Source organism: Pseudopipra pipra, chromosome 5 (assembly GCF_036250125.1).
Source record: "Pseudopipra pipra isolate bDixPip1 chromosome 5, bDixPip1.hap1, whole genome shotgun sequence".
In the NCBI taxonomy this organism is placed as follows: domain Eukaryota; kingdom Metazoa; phylum Chordata; class Aves; order Passeriformes; family Pipridae; genus Pseudopipra; species Pseudopipra pipra.
The window spans coordinates 24,753,167-24,772,394 of NC_087553.1; the positions used below are offsets into that span (position 1 = coordinate 24,753,167).

The following is a 19,228-nucleotide window of genomic DNA, read 5'->3' on the forward strand; positions in this document are numbered from 1 at the left end:
TCACCACATGACTTTCTTTTCTGTACTGAAGCACTCATCAGAAAAGCCTGCTAAGCCAAGCAGCAAGCATAGGATTTAGTGAGGCTGTATCCACTGAAAGCGTCACCTACCTGGGAGAAGGGAGAAAGGCAAAGTGGCTTTATGTCCCTCCCGTGCAGTACTGCTAAGGGAGTCAGAGTACCCTCTAGGATAATTTAGCCTTGGAAATGGGCCGTCTGGGGGAGCAAGGTGCTCACTTCCACATCCTTCACCAAGTGATGTGCTGGGGTACAGGGTACTGCCATGACACTTGCAGAGAGCAGAGCCCCTGTGCAGAAGGGCACACACACCTCTTAAAACTGTGAGAAGATCCATAACCTGTCTTTTGTACTTTCATTGTCATCTTCACATTCCTGTAAGGCAAGATGGCCTTTTATTAAAGGTGCTCTGTACTCCCTTCAGAGATATTTGAGTTGTACGTCCCTGTAAGCTCAGCTTGAACTCGTGTGACATTTTACAAGGATAGGTGGGAAGTTGCAGAGAGTGGAAAAAGTAATGTTTAACATCTGAAGACTAGTATGGACTAGAAAGACAGCAATTATGAACAGAGAGATGAGTGCAAGAAAAAGGAACAGGAACACAATGAGTGTTAAGTGGGCTTTAGACCTTCAGTGCTGGTGAGGCTTCTGCTGCTCTTTTCCCTTTCCATAGAAACAGCTTCTTATTGAAAGACAAATGTTTCCATCGTTCCTTGTATTTGCAGTAAAGTTCAGTATCCAGGACCCACATCTGTCTGCCCCTCTGTCTGCCCCTCCACCTGTCTGTCCCTCTAGTCTTGGGGAGGTGACTCCCAGTCCTCCAAACCTGGGCAGTTGACAGGCAGCTGCACAGCAGCACCTGTTTCAGGAGGTTCTTTGGAATATCTTCATGCCCCACAGACCATTTCCCAAGGCCCACTAAGCCTTAAACCCACAACAAGAGAACAAACTCCACACCTATAAAGCATCAAAAAGTAAGATAAGAAGATAACCTTTTACTGGGAAGGTGAAAGTTCTGCTGGAAATTGAAGGAATTGACCTTGCTTTAGATGCTACAGAGCACTTTACAGCCAACTGTCCTTATTCCATGTGTGTCCTCTTTGCACCTGTTTGAGTTTGTGAGCTACCAGAGAGATCATCTTGTAGGTTTGAGGGGGACAATTTGGTCTCACCAATGTCAGTGGGGAGGCAGGGATCTATATGCTGTAAAAGGGCCCAGAATGTTCCTCTGCATTCTTAAGGACCTGCACGTCTTCTAAAACGTGGGCCTTTGTTCTTTGTTCCTGAAGAAACACTTATTCCCCTCTTTATGCTGTTTCATTCCAAATATTTAAGCATTTCTTTTTGGTAGAGTGGGGAAAGAGAGATCTGGAAAGCAGAAGAGAGATGCCAAGGCAGAAGAAAAAACCCCAGACAAACCAGAAAACATTAGGAGCAATAGGGAGGTATAAAAGCAAGGCTTTCCTTTTTTTCTGTCTTCCCTGTCCTCCTAAATCCATTTTCACTAGTTTGTTCCTCTCCCTTTCTTGAAGTTGGGTCACACAAACACTGCTATTATGGGACTGTATTTATTTAGTGGTTATGTCTAGTGGGCCCAGTCAAGATAAGGACCCCATTCAAACCTATGATGACATGAAGGCAAAAGAAGGAACTTCAGTACCACCAAACATGTCAGGACTGTTGCTTTAGTTTGACAAATGCTAAGGAAGACTTACACAACTTTGGATGGGGTTGCTGGGAGGCAGGGCAATGAAGTGGAGGGAGGGTTGGGAGATATTTTGAGCTTTTTTTTTCCTTTCAAAACACTGTTTTTACATTTTTGGAAGGAAATTTCCACCAAGTAAGCTTGACCACATCCAGATTAAATCTGATAAAAAGTCAACGCTCATCCCAACCTCCACGGCTCAGGCTCTGGTTTAAGAATGGTAACTCCACCAGTCTCTCTGATCATGTCACTTCCTGGGGTCATATATGGTGGGGCATATATATATATATATCTCAGAGCATTCAACTGCACTGTTCAAATTCAGATTTTGTCACTCTGGAGCACATTACTGAATTGCAAATTCCTTCCTGTTTTGGCTGCCAACTTCAGCTCTTCTCTAGAGCAGAGGTCCAACTGAGTCCAAAATCAAAGACTAACTCTTCTAAGGTCTGTATTTTGCCACTGATGCCAGTAGAGAATTGCCTCTGCTGGGTGAAATATCAGTAAACAGTAAGGATTTTAAAGTTTGGACCCTGGTTTTGTGGTTCAGGGGGTTTCCTCAGGTGGTCCTTCTCTGATATCTGTTACCCCTACAGCTCCACCTGCAGCAGGAAGCAACTGCTAAAACTGCCACTTGGACTAGGAGATTTTGGAGCAAAATTCTTTCACTTGTCATATAGCACAATAATGTTCCAAGCTGCAGTCCTATTGCCTCATACTGTGACCTTGTTGAAGCTCCTAATGTGAAGCTGGGTCAGGTTTTGGATGGCAGTCTCCAAGGCAGAGCCAGAATGCTGCAGGAGGCACCATTTGGGAGTCAGCGGGAGGTGTGATTCCTCAAGTCAGTCTTGAACTGGTTCCACAGCATGGTGGAGTATTGCTTTCCTGGCAAGAAAGACAGGCAGCCACAATCCCAGCCATCTGAGGATATTAAAAAGCTCTTTCTCCAGGAACAGTCATTACCTCTAATACCCTGCTTAAGTTTAAATTTGGGTAATTACTTTCTTCTGACCTAAAAAAAGATTCTTGGGTGGTTTTTTTTCTAGGTACTATATTTTTTCCATGCTTTCTACAGTAAACAGCTCTGTAGGAATGATACACACTGTTAAACAGATGCTCTGTTGTACCCTGAAAGCTAAATGCAATTTGAAGGTGGGTCATTATCAGTCAAGAAGCTCTGGGGCTCAGCTGCTGCAGGCAGGAGGTAATCATTAATAGCAGGACTGTGTAGCAGCATTGATGAAGATGCATGGCATTTTTGAGATATTTGAATAATTAGCAGTGGATCTGCATAATTCTTCTGAGGAAAACACCAGGTTGCTTTAGAAGACCAAGTTATATCCATCCAGGTACCGTGACAGCCAGCCAGAATTCTTGGTGTAACTTGTACTGGTTTTAGTACCAGTGAGTCCTGGGGTTGCTGTGGTGAAGAGCATCTTAAAGAAGCCTTGCTTTCTCCCTGCAACCTCCCATTTGATTAGGGGCCTACTGTGGCCTGTTGTGGCCCTACACTAGGTCAGAGATCTCCCATTGTCTTCCTGTTTCTGGAATATCTGAAGACTTGTCTCATTGTGTTAATACATCTGTTTATTTGTTCTTCAGATTCCTTCTGAGCTTCTTAATCCTTATTGTATGTTTTTCCTGACAGAAATTTTTTTTCTATTTTTGGTTTTACTGGACTTGAGATTTTAATGGATGCAGTTAGAATAACTGAAGTAAATTACTATGTAAAGAGTTTTAAGAGAGGAGAGATTTGCTTCATTTTGTTTCCCTAATAATAAAAAAAAACCCTAACAAAACTTTTCAAAAGCCATCTTCATCCTTGCCTAACTCTGCAGGGGAATATGATGTGGTGCATAAGAAACAACTGACTTTAATGCAAATAAAACTTAGAGCCTAATGAAAACTGAGCTATGCAGCCAAAAACCATTATAGCCTCATACAGGACCCACTTTCTGAGCAGTTCTTGGAAGTTAGATCAGAGAGGCTGACCTATGGTGCTCTGTTTTGTTGCGGTTTATCTGATTTAACATGGATACAACAGTCTTTCTCTTTTCTAATGAATCTGTTCTTGATAGAAAATCCCTTCCAAATGGCAGAAACATAGAAGCGTTGCCAAACATTTAAAATCTCCATACTGCCTCCCAGTAACATCATCACAAGTTATTTAAACCTTCCCTAGTGCCTCTCATGCAACCAGACGTACCTGTCTCATATTGGCCTCTTTAACCACCAGTGCGCTTGTAACAAATGTGGGTAGAGCCCTTCCCAAATCTTCGTTCACAAAGCCTGGCCATGAAAAGTGCCTCTCAAATCAACGTATAAGTCTTGCTGTGGTTGGCAGCGTTAAAGTCCTTTCTTTGGTATCAATATTATTGAAGACTTGAAGACCTTAGTGATGCATGTGGCAGGTGTCTAAAGTTCAGGTGCTCCTCTTTCATGAGAGGAGTGTGTAAACGATGATGTGATGAAAGCAGACATGTACAAGTTACGTGACATGGGAACACCTAGAGCATGTCTATCTCGAGTACTTGCAAAAAGGCTTTATAAATTGCCCCTTGTGGCTTGGCCACCATGAAACCCCCCAGCACTGCAATGCTGGATGTTGGCATTTAATTTCCAGTGGACTCAGAACTCAAACCCAGTCTTCTATGTAGGTCAAAAAACTCCAACCTTTTTCTGTAATGCTTTGCTCTAAAAAAGACAAAGCCGAAATGCTCCAGTCTTTCCAAAATAGGATTTTTAAAGCTTTTTGTTCTGAGAAATGTTTTGATTGTTTTGATCTATTTGAACACAAACACATTTTGAGAGGTATTTTTCTTTGAGTGAACATTAAGTGTTACATTCAACTTTTCTAGTGAGTTAGCTTAGCAGATTGAGGCTGAAGAGAAAGAACCCTGTTGATTCTGTCAGCTTGTTTTGTAGAAAAAGACAATGAAGCTCCTATGTATCAACATAGAAAGAAAAAAAACCACAGAAGCTAAGTGGTAATAAGAAAAAGTAGGAGGGGGCAAAAAATGAAACTTGCCTGTGAGAGCATTTGGAAAAGACAAAAGCAATGAGATAGAGAAAATGAGCACCCCTTTCCTTGGAGCTACTTGTTTCTCTGATCTTTATAAGAAATCACTCCTTCCACTCTAAACGAAACATCAACTGTCCTGCTGCAGGTACAGCATCCTCCTGGCTCCTTGCAGGACAGTCACAAAGCAGGTGAGGAAAGTAGGGAAGGAACACAGCTCTGTCCTTAGCTCATTTCAAAAAGGAGGGAAAGAAAATCTAATCACTGCAGACTGGAATGACAGGGTGAAGCCATTTAACTGGTGGGAAGGATGGTAGGATGAGTGGTAGGGCTCAAAGGGGAGGCAGAGAGGAGTGATGGAGGTGTGACGTTTCACCTGCACATTGCCCTCAGCTGAGTCTGCCTGGCACCAGCTCAGAGGCAGGAGGCCACAAGGAGTTGTATGATGGTTGGCTGGTGTTTGGGATGCATTGCACAGGGCTTCACATTTCCACTGCAGTGACTGAACTGCTCTTCTCTCCATTTTGGGGCAGGAGCAGGTTCTACTGTGATTAGCCATACCACAGGGCTGGCTTTTCTGCTTTGCTGTAAGCGCTTTCTTCTCAGGGATTTCTACTGCAGATGAACCAGGTCTGAGATATTCAGGATCTTAACTGGCACAAGGACCCCAGGAGTGGTTTGTGGACAGCAAAAGGAAAGACTGAGGGATTGTCATGCTTGTAAAGCTTATATATTTTCTGTGGTTTCAGGATTGCCAGCCAGTAGGGAGCTCTTCATGCCTGCTTGTACTGTTCAGCTGATGATAGAGAAAGAGCAGAGGGGACTCAAAAGTACTGTTTTATTTTGCTCTGTTGTATTTTTGTCAGTGATAGAAAATAGAGATTAAGGCCAATCCTAAGAATGTTGTTGTACTCAGTTTTTTAAGTGCAAGCTATTTACAGCTCCAACATAGCAGACGTTGCTTCTGCTATTTGTCATTCAGGAATCGAGCCCAAAAGCTTTGCCTGTCTCCTATCATCTGTTTCTAACATCATCTTCCATTATATATAGTCATGTTATCAAGCACTACCACAATACGTCCAGCTCCCAGAAACACCTTAACTGTCTTGCTACTTGTGGTTTTTGGCATGTGCTGGATGGTTTGGAGTGGATTAAGGGTCTCTCCTGGCATGTGCTGGTGATGCATATCCCTCTTGAGTCTCTCTCTATCCCAGACTTGCCCTGTCCGTTGGAAGACATGGTGGTCTGGCCAGCAGCTGCTCAGGTGAGGTCCTGCTCAGGGTGCAGGACAGGGATGGCACCCAGCAGCAAAGAAAAGTGTTGTTGCCACAGGCAGGCACCAACTATAGAACCAGTACAAGTGTTTTAGTCAAAATATAGTTAACCTAGATATGGATCTTGATGTCACAAGACAGTACTGAAACCAAGAGCTTAACAGGACTTTTATAAGGTGGAGATATTTATGTGCACAGTGAGAATAGTCCATGGTTAAAAGGAGTCAGGAAATACTTTTTATTGTTTTTCTGTTTTTCAAATGAGGGCCATGACCCTTTTATCTGAAAGGGCTTGAATCAACTGTGAACTGTCACTGTTAGGGGAAAACACTCCCTTTAAGGGCAAATTATAACATAGCAGATTGCTGCAGGTTTTCTGGTACCTTCCTCTGAGACACCTTCTGGTGGCCAAGGAGAGGAGCTGACCAGAATGGGCAGAAATTGAGTGTGTCTTCTTTTAGTTTTTAAAACCTGCTGGAGGCCTCAAATTTCATGGGGAAAGATACTGGGAGTGACGCTGTGGGAAGGGAGAACAGCACTGAGGAAGGGCTGGGGTGGGGAGAACATGTGCATGGGTTTGCTTGTAATTAGTAGATTTAAACTTTGAAAGAAGTTAATTAATAATGAAACTTCTGACTGAATGATGCAGATTATGAAGACTGGCTTTGTCAGCAGCTGCAATTAATTACAGGCTCAGGCACGGGGAAAAGGAGGGGGGTGAGGGATGTGGGAAAGGGGAGGTATCACCAAGAGAAAGATGATAAACCTGGCTGCAGGCTGTTGCTGTGGTGACAGGAGGCAGTAGCTATGGTTGAGAGCAGCGACGGATTGAAGGAAGCAGGTACTTCTAATTACCCCCTCAACCAACCCAAGCAGGCAGCAACCCCTCTTGGGGTTGGGGCAGGAGATGCTCAGGTTTTCTCTTTGTACTTTCTTCCTTTCTGCTGCAGATTGGATGTGCTTTTTCAAGGTTCCTAACTGCTCCAAAAGGAAAGCAGTGAGGCAGTGGCTTTTCCTAATATCACTTTGATAGCCTGGGAATGGCCAGCAATCCAGCACCGTCCTTGGAAAGCATAGACAATGCTGGCAAACTTTGAGAGCTGATATCCAAAAGGCAGGGAAGAAGAAATTGTATAGATGGCCATAGCTTTTTTAACAAGAAGATGAGGGCCTTGCACATCTGGCCCAAGTTACAGCCTTTTTGGGAGCACTTGTTATGACTGGTCAGATCTTGTGCTTTGGGGTTTTGCTAGCTGCCCAAAGACACTCTGCCCTGGTCTGCATGTTCTTGGGGGGGGACACTGCAAGAGGCGTGAGAGGGGCACGGGACCATCCTCACCATCCACACAGTGCTGCTGCCAAAGCATGTGCATAGACGTGTAGATCTGCATTAAATAAAAACTCCTGACTTTCAGCCCCTTTGCCTGAATTTCCTGAGTTTGGCTGCAGTCAAAGAGTAGTACTCTTTGCCTTCAGTTCTCTTGTGTCATGTTTTCTGAAGAATAAAAAAAAAAACACTTTGGCTGTTAAAACAATTCCTGCTTTCCACTTTTTTATGTATTAATTTCATCCAGGGCTGTTCTAAAGCCCTGGTTTTGTCCATTTTTTGACTTCCTTATGCCTAGGGAGAGGGACTTTTGCAACCATTGGCTCAGCCCACTCTGACACTCTTGACCCCTTGCAGAATGTCCTTCAGCACTGCTCCCTTCACCAGCACTTCACTGGTGCTGCCTTTCCAGTAACTGTCAAAGCACCTCCTGAAAAAGGGAGAGACTGATAGAGCTGGAACTGCTCAGCCTGGTGGAGAGAAGGCTCAGGGAGGTCTTATCCATGTGTATCAATACCTGATGGGAGGAGTAAAGGACAGAGACTGCTCAGTTTTGCCCAGTAACAGGGCAAGAAGCAATGGGCACAGCCTGAATAGTGGGATGTCCTATTTAAACATAAGAAAACACTTTTTCTATGAGTAAATACTCAAATGCTGGAGCAGGTTGCCCAGAGAGGTTCTGGTGCTTTCACACTTGCAGATATTCAAACCTCAACTATATGTGACCTTGACCAATCTGCTGTAGTTGATGTTATTTTGAGCAGGGGAGTTGGACAAAATAACATCCAGAGGCCCTTCCAACCTCAACCATTCTGTGGTTCTGTAATTCTGTGAATGATGATGCCAAATAGATTTTGAAGAGTCCAGAGGAGAATTGCAGTCTTATCTGAAAAGCCTGTGTGAGCTAGTGGGAACCTCTCAAATTGTTTTCCTGGACTTTGGATCAGATCATTAAAGAAACTTGGAAGGGAGAGAAGGCAAAAAGCTGAAGTTGTGTTGTCTAGACTCCTGAGGGCAAATACTTTATTTTTACCCCTCTTTTGGCACAGTCCTCTCAGAAAAGGTCTCTGGTTTTGAAGCCAGCCTACATCAAGGGTGGTCTCCATGTGCATTGCTTTGTACAGCACTTGGGATAAACTTTGGGAGGTATAGTGATAACACATTCTTGAAATCACCTTATGGCATAATTGGCACGGTAGAACTAGTGCCCTGCTCTTGTCTGATTTTGCAACTGAATGTAGCTCACCGAAAAACAGCTGGGGGAGAAAAGAAAGAATTAATAATCTTTTTGATCAGATTGTACAGGTTAGTCATAAATCACTGTCAGAGAACGAGCATGGAAGACTTGCTCAGAACAAACCATAGTTGTTGAATGTCTTTCAGAAGTGATCAAAGATACAGGCCACTGTTTTTAGATGCAGTACTGCAAGGACTGAAAAAGGATGTGCTCAGAGGATTGTATTTTAAGTGGATAATTTCATGGATTTCATTATTGAAAAAAGATAGAAGACAGTTGTCTGACAGTGGAAACTGGGCAGATATGTTGCTGTGAGGTATATAAAATACCCAAGAATGATGGTTCTGCCAGAGGCTGGAGGTCTACTCTCATTAGTTCTACATCACCACTTTACAAGGGGAACACTGGAAGAGTATCACAGAAACGCACCCACTTTCAGAGCTAAAATTCTGTAAATGAGTTCTTGGACAAGTGTCTATCAGACCTTAAGACTCCTTCAGTCTTAAGGAGGAGGGATGGTGAAGAGAGGGCAGATAGAGGGTGTGGAAAGCACAGAAAAGGTCAGACAAATACACCATTTTTATCCTCTTCTCTAATATATAAATGAAGTAGCACTTGATGAAATTAAAAGGCAACAAATTAAAAATAAATAGGAGGGAACAATTTTTAATGTAAAGTATAATTAGCCAATGTAGCTCAGGGCTGCCAACTATTATCAAAGCAGATATTTTAGCAAGATTATCAACAAAGGATTCAAATGAATAACCAAAGCATCTGCAGGGACACAAGTGTAGCTGAGAAAACAATTATAAGGACTATCAATCCTCTTGCTTTAGGCCATAAATAGATCACCAGCTGGGGTCAGAAACACAATTTCTCCCCATAGTTACTAAATAACTTAGGCACATCGTGGAGTTTATCCATAGTGGGTTACTGCTGGAAGCAGAATAACCAGATGGAGCACTGGAAACTCTTTACCCCCAGGTTCTTCTTAGAGGGAGACTTCTAGCTTTGCGTTGTACCTGCTTCCCAGAAGGGCAATAATCGCCAGGATTAAATAGACATCAGTCTATCCATTTTGATTTAGATCCCTAGATCTTAAAGGTCTTTGATGCATTTTGGTACAGGTCACCATGGAAAGTCTCTTCCACGTATTTGGAAAATTCAGTAAACCAATCAGGGGAGAGGCTCAGCAAACCAACTGGAGAGGAGCAAGCATCTGTTTAAGTATAGCAATAATTTGACTTGTATAAATGCCTTAGGCCTTCTGTGCTACCTCTACTTTCCCTTTTTTAAAAGAGTTTTGGCTTAATCAAGGAGTGGAGTAGAGATGAACTGAGGGGGGGGAAATGTAAGAATGTAATGAATCAGCCTTCCAACACTTCTTTCCCTTAATCTTCCTATTTTGCTACCCCAAGCCTAGAGCAAGCTTGTCTCAGTCATGATGCTTTTGCAGTTTTCCTTGACTCTTTTCCACCTGGTTCGAGTGTGTCAGCATGATGGTGATTTTGCTAAACTGCGTTACCCTGGGAATGTACCAGCCATGTGAGGATATGGACTGCCTTTCTGACAGGTGTAAAATCTTGCAGGTAAGCGGTCTTCCTTCTTGTTGTGATGGTGCTTCGGTCCAAGTCACAAATTTTCACGCATGCTTTCCTTCAGCGTGTGGGCAATACCTTCCCAGAGAGGTTGGCAAGATTGTCCCTGGCAGTAAGCTATCCTGTTGTAAAGTGACAAAAGCTTGCTTTGAGGAGAGGAATGGGGTGAGAAAGAGAATGAAGTCTACCTGTGACCATGCAATACAGAACAGCTGCTAATCCTCCGGATCCTGCACGTAAGCAGGAGTTTCCTGATGTAGACAGTTACAAGATATATAGCTCAGAGTTCAGCCAGCAAGAGGCAGGCAGGAGAGAACAGCAGCCCCCATTGCATTCACTGCTCTGCTGAGGAGCCAAGAGTATTACTGATTCAACAAGTACTGTGGCATTTAGGATGCTCAAAGGAAGAGGAAATAAGAGGAATGCTTAGAAGGGCCATGAGTACATCCAGCTAGCTGTGCTTGCTGCTTCCCCAAAGAGAAGGTGACAGCAAAGGGTGTCATTCATAGTATTGTTGTGACTAAGACCTTCAGATATCTGAAGGTTTTATCTGTGATTAGTATGTGCTATTCAGACTCTGCATGAAGCTGCACTATGTCCTCAGCTCAGCTATTTGCAGCAGGGTGATGAGGAGCCCATCCTGGGGGACCTCAGAAGAACAGTGTTTTCCTGGCTGGATTTGGACCTGCTGGTGCTGAGCCAACACCTCCTTTCAAGTCTGTTTAAGGAGTCTCTGAGTCTGCATCAATTATTTCACCTATAGGGGAAAAAGAAGCTACAGAAACCTTCTGCAAACTTGAGCAGCAGGAAGCTGTGATGCCAGGCTGCATGGGAGAAGCTTTTCCAGCCCTTCTAACTCATTTTCAGAAGTACTTAAATTTGTATTTATGTGCATTCTGGGTTTTAAAGTCAAAGGCTGGGAACGCTTATCAGATGTGCTCTTGGGTTTCTGTTTGGCAGGTATTTGATGATTTCATCTTCATCTTCTTTGCCATGGAAATGGTCTTAAAAATGGTTGCCCTGGGGATCTTCGGCAAGAAGTGTTACCTTGGAGATACCTGGAACCGCCTGGATTTCTTCATTGTCATGGCTGGGTAGGTTGATATTTTCTGGGTTTATTTGTTCTGTGTTTACTAGATTCTTGCATAAAACAGAAATGATGTAACTGAAGGGAAGTTTCTACTCTGGTGCTACTCCAGTACATCTGCCAAACTGGAATCAGGCATGCTGGGGTTAGCAGTCTATGGAAGAAAGAGTAGACAAGGTAGCTCCCCAGCTGATGTGAAGCCATCTGTCTAGCACAACTTCAGCAGAGGGTGTTAATTTGTACCAGCTGAAGAGCTAACCCAGAAACTTTTCTGGGGTTTTTTTGGTTTGTTTTTAAAATGTCTGAGTAGAAGAGGTGTAACCTTTACCAGAACCAAACTGAAGCTAATGTTTCTGTTTCCAGCAGTTTCAAAGGTAGGAATGTAATTTTTGTTACTATGGGCTTTTTGCTATTGTACTGCACCAGGGTTATCCACACTACTATCAGGACAAGCTGACATTAGAGTGTTTTTTACAGAAAAGTTGCTATGGTGAAGCTCTGATTTGCCCCTCTGCATATATGAAGTGGAAAGTCTATCAGGATTTGCCTTTTGAATCACAGCAAAATGTCCATTTCTGATATCAGTGGGATGTGCTTTATTGGAATTATAATTTTCAATTAGAATGCCTTGTGGTATAATAACAATAAAAAAAAAGGTCAGAAATAAATATGTAATATTGCTGTTCTCACTGTAAAAAAGCAAATATCTTTCAGAGAGAAACCCTCACTTTTCTCTTCCTCACAGTGAGGAATTACTAGCATCCACCGTTGTCTGGAAGTGCAAGTATTGCTGACTGAGCTAGCAGTGATTTCGAGCTTACTTTGCAGAGTTTTCCCCTGTGGTGTGGAGCAGCACTGTCTTTATATTTGCTTTTGACACAGTTCTTCTACAGCAAGGCTTGAAAGTCATTCTCTCTAGAGGGGCTTATAATTGTTTGCTTCTGGGAGGAGCAGAGAGTTTCAAACTCAGTGCAGTTGTAAAAGTTTGAAGGCTGATTCTGGGCCAGGTAGTGCATGAAAGGAGGACAGGTAGATGAAAGCTGTAGTCTTTTCTGAATTAACACAATATGTGTGAGATAGGAAGACCTTTCTTGTGGCTGAGCTTGCTGCGATTAGTGTCTGGTTTTAAATGGCCTGACACGAGGACTGTGAGCTAAAGTTAAAGCTCATGGCGATGAGAAAAGCCAGATCATTGTATGTTCTAGTCTGAACTCCTGTTGGCAAAATTGCTGGAAACTGGATGCAGTGAAAGCAAGACCCTAGCAGAGCAGCCTTTGAGGAAGAAAGGGAAGAACTGGTATGCTTGAAAAGGGGACATGGGACCCCATGGTGCTCCTCTGCGTGGGTGATATGCTGCGGTGTGTTGGGAGAAAGACTCTGCTCTAGGTGGGCACAGGAGCACCAGCATATGAAGTAAAAGGCTTGGGAACTCAAGGTCTTACTCTGCCTGGTGTCTCTGCAAGCATGGTATGTGAGTGATGCTGTCTGAAGAGATGATGAAATCAGTGGGACAATGTTAAATGAAAGAGGGCGAGCTCAAGTACTTCATGTAGAAAATAAGTGAAATCCACACTACATAGACAAGAAGGGAGAATATTTGATTTACATATTTCCTTCAGTCGCCACTGCTGGCAGAATTTTGAGGAGAGAGAGGCTCTTTTGTGCATCTGATAGCAGTACTAGAAAAAAAAGCTCATATCTGAACTCTTTTCAATGCCAAAGAGACTTAGTATCAACTTCTTAGATATAAAATAATCAGTGTGGAGGACTTTTCAGTTCAGGTCCAAAACGGAAAGAAATTTGTTTCCTGATATCTATGCAATTGTCCTCATGAGGTGTCAGGCTGAAATGATAGCAATCTCATTAGAATATCTGATCTCAAAAGACTTCTGCTAAAGAAAGATTTTTCCATTTAGTTATATAGAACTAATGACTATATAATGTATTTCGAGTTAAAAAAGCTTGTGGTTATTAATTCATTTAAATCAAATCCAAGGCTTAAACTTGCCCTTATGTACTGTAGGCTTTTATTTAACTTGAAATGTAAGCCCCAAGCTTTATCTTTATTGATTCCACACCTGGATCATGGCTTCAGCTTATGTTGGTCCAGATGCTGCCTTAGCGTTCTGACTCAGAGAGGACAGCCTGCATTAGGTCTTATACGTTTTCTCCATGCCAGCAAGTTAGATCTTGATCAGAGACTAATCAGTTTTCTCTAAGAGCTTTATCCTTTTCATGGTCTTAGATTCTCATTTTCTGCAAGGGAGGTGATAAACTTCACTCTTAAGAAAATGTCCGTGGTGTTGGGAAGTAATGCCCAGCCTAGAGTACACGCAGCTTCTCTCAGTTTCAAGAACAAGGACTGTACTTCCCAGCCCATTCTTCTCCCTTCTCCCTTTCCAAATGAACACCAAGGCAGCAAAGGCTGGAAGAATAAGCTGTAGCATGGAAAAGTGAAGTGCAGGCAAGGGACCATTCTGCCGGTCATTCCCAGGCAGCTGAGATATCTCCCTCTGGCTCACTGCACGACGGTAGGTTTTATCAAAGAGCATAACAACAATTGCTGCTATTGCCCAAGATGGTGTTTTGGCTACATAAGCAATGTATTCAGGCAATAATTTGTAGTTTTTTCCTCACTTCCTTGTAAAGCCAAAAGCTATAGTTTTAGTTACCTGAATTCCCTAATGTGCCCCTGCCCTGCTTGCCTCTGCTCCCCACACAACCCAGCAGCTCAAGCAGGAAGACTCCACTGTGACTAAAACTGTTCAGTTTCCATGGCAATAGGAGATGACATCATCAGAACTTTCTCCACTCTCAAACACTCCTTCCCCCAACCACCTTCAACAGGTTTTTTAATTAAAGGATTAGAAAAAACCCAAAACAACAGTTGTAAGTCAATGCTCTACCTCATTGTTCCTCTCAGAGCTCCTAAAACCATGCAAGGCAATTTGGTTTAAAGAATGTCAATGCCCTTGTGTGCACAAACAACCAGGGCTGCAGATTCAGCTTGTCAATACTCCCGTTCCAACTGCTTGTTGGTGACAGGAGGTTGCAAGTTCCCAGGCATTTCAAGAAGACTGTGCTCATCACCAGCTGTCCTGGTGGGAGTCCCTCTTCCCCTGCATTTGTGATTAGGTCTTGTCTGTCATCATTTGTTTCCCACAGTGATGGGTGCATTTGAAGAGCTTGATCTGAGGCAACTTCAGAGGGCAGCTTCCTAAAGTTGAGAGCCTGCTACGTGTTGAAAGTTGAGATAATGCGAACACTAATCACATTGGAAATGTCAGCCAGAGTCTATATGTGTGTGAATTTAAGGGAAGAGTCACTTATTTTTGGGCCCATACTCATCAACTTTTTAAATCAGGCAGTTCTCCAGCAATAAAAGAGTGAGCAATTTCTCCTACTCACCCTTCTGTGAGACAGTTGTGTTCAAGTGTGATTGGAGATGATGCCACTGTTCCTCTAGGAAGGGAGACATCATCCCTTTATGTCACTGGCTCAAGTGTCCCCCTGGCCTTGAGGGCATGAGTTCCACAGAGGGAGTGGTTGTTCTGCCTCTCATGAACCAAGTGCTGTAATTAACCGTCTATGGTGGGAATTTTGTCTGTCTTTGTCCTCTTCTGTGGCATTCCTAGAACATGTCCTGGTATACAATTTACTTGTGTAAATAGGTAGGTAGGTACATAGGTAGGTTAAGGGGGAGAGGACTTCACTACATTGCTAGAGGGCATGACTGTGGTTACGAGTGTGTCCCCAAAATATGCCCAAAATCTTTCCTTAACTACTTGTTGCTTAGAGTCCAATGGCTAAGGAGAGGCTGGTCTGCCTTTCAGAGAATGCCGTCTTTACCTCTCCCCATTATTGCTGTGGAGTTTGCCATGTAGATTTCATGCTGCGGTCAAATCTCAACCTGACCTTGCCTCTGATGAGAGGAATGGTATGTTGGTTATCCCGGCATTTTGAGATATTTTTTCAGTGTTCTTAAGCAGCTTTTAAAAGTGGTGGATATCAGAACAAGACACAGTACTCTCTGTAACTGCTCCAGTGCCTTTGGCGGTAATATCGTCTCTCCATTCCAGCCCAAAATTTCCTGGTTCCTACAGCCAAGTATTGCGGTATCCCATCCAGTCATTTATGGCATCTCCCTATCAATTAATTCAGCTGCTTTCTTCATTGGCTCAAGCTTTATTCGTTGGGGTTTTTTTCCTGTCTCCTCTTCTGAAGAGAGAAAAAAACCTTCCAATTAGTAGGAACAGGAAACTTTGTCCCCAGATATATGTTGGTTTCATTTTTTCGCATTGGAATACTGGAACGTGTATTATTTGCATTTCCAAAGCAGTTCATGCTTTTCTATCACTGACTTGTCCTCTTCATTTCTTTTGTCTTCTCCCAAAAATATGCTTCAACTGCAAAATCCACCAGTGACTTTTTTTAGTTTTCTGTCAGGTTGTGATAAATAAATAAAGAACAGAGTGGCAAGAATTGTGCATTACAGAAGTACATCTGCGCACAAATGAGTTCCCATTTAGTGTTGCATGTGGAGTCCATTACTTAGCCAGGTTTTTGTCTCCAGCTAATGTATGTCATGATGATTTCATATCATTCCGGCCATATCAACATAATTACTCGTGTGAACTAGACTTGTAATCTCGTAAAAAATTATAGCATATTAGTTTGATGTCTATTTTTCCTTAAACTTGTGTTGATTATGGTTAATTTTATTATCCACTTTTAATCCATAATCTATCAAAGCAGCATATTGGCGATTTTATTACTGTATTGTGATGAGCATCAGTCCAGTCAGCCTATTGAGATCACTGTGTACTGGTGCAACATTAGAATTCCTTCAACCCTTGGATGCTTTCCCAGTTTTCTGAGTCTAATCAAAAATCATCAGTACTGGTCCAGATCTTTTCTGGCCTTTTTAAAAAATCTTTTGCAAACAAATTCTCCAGGCTTGCTTATCTTACAATGTCTCTATTTAGGTACAGCCTAAAATATTTGATCACAGCTGGAGCTGAAATTAGCTCATTATGATCTATGGTGTACATATTTCATCTGACCTTCCCCACAGAACTTTTTTTTAATTGACATTTTCTACTTTTTTACACTGTTCATGACAATTCTGTTTTCTTGTTCCAGGGATTAACTTGTACGGTTTTATGTGCTCATTCAGTTCTATTACAATTTTTCTACAATTTCTATCTCCTAATTTATATTCACTGGTATTAACTTCCCTTCTCCTGCTATTATGTTGCTGCTTTTGCTTTCCCTTATGTTGTACTGTTTTTTTAGCCTGTTTGCCTTTCATGTCTCTCTTAAAGCTTCTTGGATACCTGATAAATATTCCTAAACACTGCTTGACTGTCATGCACATGTCATGAATTGAAGTCTGTCTGGTTTGATGCCTGGAGGTGTTTAAAAGATGTGTAGATGTGACTGGCTCGTGATGTAGTGTTGGACTTGGCAGCGCTGGATTAACGGTTGGACTCAATGATCTTAAAGTTTTTAACCAACCTAAATGACTCTGTGTTTCTAGGGCTGTTTCTATGTCGTTTCAATTTCATGAGCAACGAGGCTGGTGAAGGGACTTGAGCACAAGTCCTATGAGGAGAGGCTGAGGGAGCTGGGGTTGTTTAGTCTGGAGAAGAGAAGGCTTAGAGGCGACCTCATCACTCTCTTCAACTACCTGAAGGGAGGTTATAGCCAGGCGGGGGTTGGTCTCTTCTCCCAGGCAACCAACAATAGGACAAGGGGACATGGGCTCAAGCTCTACCAGGGGAGGTTTATGTTAGATGTTAGGAAGAAATTCTTTACAGAGAGGGTTATCAGGCATTGGAACGGCCTACCCAGAGAGGTGGTGGATTCACCATCCCTGGAGGTTTTTAAAAAGAGATTGGACGTGGCCCTTAGTACCTTGATATAGTAATTGGAGTTGGATCAGGGGTTGGACTTGATGATCTTGGAGGTCTTTTCCAACCCAATCTATTCTACGATTCTATGATCTCTAATCCACAGAATATATCTAGTACTTTGATGATCTTACTCGATTTGTACATAACATATGTAACCAAGTGTTTAAGTCCTTTAATAAATTTTTTGTTAAAACGAAAGCACTTAAAAGACAATCTCTATATCTTCCATCCTTGAATGCAGTTGTCTGTGAGTTGTAAGGCTGGGAACTTGCAATGAGATTTAGATACCCACAGTGCATTGCCCAAATTCAGCTCTTAGAGATGGATGAAGAGAATGCTTTTCTTCTATGATTTATAGACCAATATCAAGAGAAGCTAGTCAGTCTGTTTTTCAGTGTGATCTGGACATACCCAATTGCATTCAGAGGATCATAGGTAATCAGGGTTGGAAAGGACCTTGTGGAGTCTCGAGTCCAATCTTCTTGTTTGAAGGAGGGTCAACAGCAAACTCAAGTTGTTGCTCAGAGTTGTCCAGTCAAGTCTTGAAAACCACCACAGATGGAGATTGTCCCATCTTTCCTCACCCCAGCCCCAGTGCTGATGTATACTGTAAGTAGTTTGAACCTCCTTTCCCTCTTTGGATTTATGTCTATTGTGTCTTGTTCTCCTGCCATGTAACACTGTGAAGATTCTGGCTTAATCTCCTTAGTGACTGCCTAACAGGTATCAAGGAACTGTTGTTAAGTCCCACCAAAATCGTCTCCTCTCCAAGTTGAACAAACCCCCACCCTTCAGCGTCTCCTCACCAACCAAATGCTCCAACCCTTGAGCACCTCGGTGACTCTCCACTGAACTTGCTCCAGTTTATCAACACCTTTCTTTTGTTAGAGGGCCAAAAGTCAGCACACTATTCTAGATGTGGTCTACCAAGTGCAAAGTAAAGGGGATAATCCCTCCCTCATCTACCAGCTGCACTCCTGTTGGTGCAGCTCGGTATATCATCAGCCCCCCTTGCACGGACTGTGTGTCACCTGCTGTCCCCCAGGACTAACAGGTCCTTTTCAGCAGCACCACAATCCATCAATCCTTGTCCAGCAGGTCAGTTCAGCACAGATGCAGGACCTTGTATTCATCTGTTGAATTTTATGAGGCTCCATTTCTCAGCCAGGAGGAATTCTGTACTTTATATGGCAGAAAATTAATCCATAAGTACTCATTTCCAAATAGTCACTGATTCTGTTCTAGAAAATGCCATTTTTGACAGAGTATGTTACTCCCCCTCCCTTTCTGTCCACTCGAGCCTCCCTAGCTAGGTTAAAATCCTTGATTTTAATATTCCTTTCATGTAGATTTTCCCAGCAGGCTACCCTAATGTCATTTAGGCTGTTTATGTTCATAAAATGGACAATTCTTATTCTCTTTATTACTCGGGCCCCTGGCACTGGTGTATAGACGACACTGTTTTTCTCCTCTTTACATCTTTTAGTGCCTTGATTAGTTTTGTTCTTGATATGGAGGTTCTGTAGAACCAACTTTTTTTCCAATTTCATCACTTTCCCCTTTGTTCTTTCATTTAACAATCTCCTGACTGGTGTCTCTCAGTTCTCCAAAACCTAATTATTCTTCTAATGAAATGCTGGTTAATATTTCTGCACAGGATTAGCCCAGTGCTTTGCAAGTCTCATGCCCTATGTGGCTGGTCAAGCCAGCAGTTTATCACCAGATTCCTCCGTCACCTTTTTTGCCTATTGTCCAGAATGTGCCACTAAGGAGCTCAGTTGAATATTTCTTGTCCACCTTCTTCAAAAATGGACATAAATCTAAGTCTATAATGTGTAGTACATCTGCCATGATAAGAAAAACTATTAGTTTCAAAACACATCAGCATGGTTAAATACTGTCCTTCCGGTCTGGAAAACCTTCCTAAATTTGCTTTCTAAATTTCATATCACTTATAGTATGGCAGCACAGCTCTCCTAATATCTTCATTTCTTTTCCAAAGCATCCTTTCTGAGTAGTTACGCAGCCTTCGGAGAGGATTTTCTGGCA

At 42.6% G+C, this 19,228-nt stretch overlaps 1 protein-coding gene across 4 annotated transcripts in view; it reads left to right on the forward strand.

Annotated features, from left to right (window-relative positions):
* Positions 1-10,036: 10,036 nt before the first annotated feature.
* Positions 10,037-19,228, forward strand: part of CACNA1I (calcium voltage-gated channel subunit alpha1 I) — an 88,810-nt gene continuing 79,618 nt past the window's right edge. For 3 of the 4 annotated variants that reach the window (XM_064655143.1, XM_064655144.1, XM_064655145.1), the window contains exons 1-2: positions 10,037-10,168; positions 11,138-11,271. In XM_064655143.1, the coding sequence (XP_064511213.1) occupies positions 10,076-10,168; positions 11,138-11,271 (227 nt within the window). In that variant the 5' untranslated portion in view covers positions 10,037-10,075. Of the gene's footprint in view, positions 10,169-11,137; positions 11,272-19,228 lie in introns of those variants that run through there. The other variant, XM_064655146.1, reaches the window with a different exon arrangement.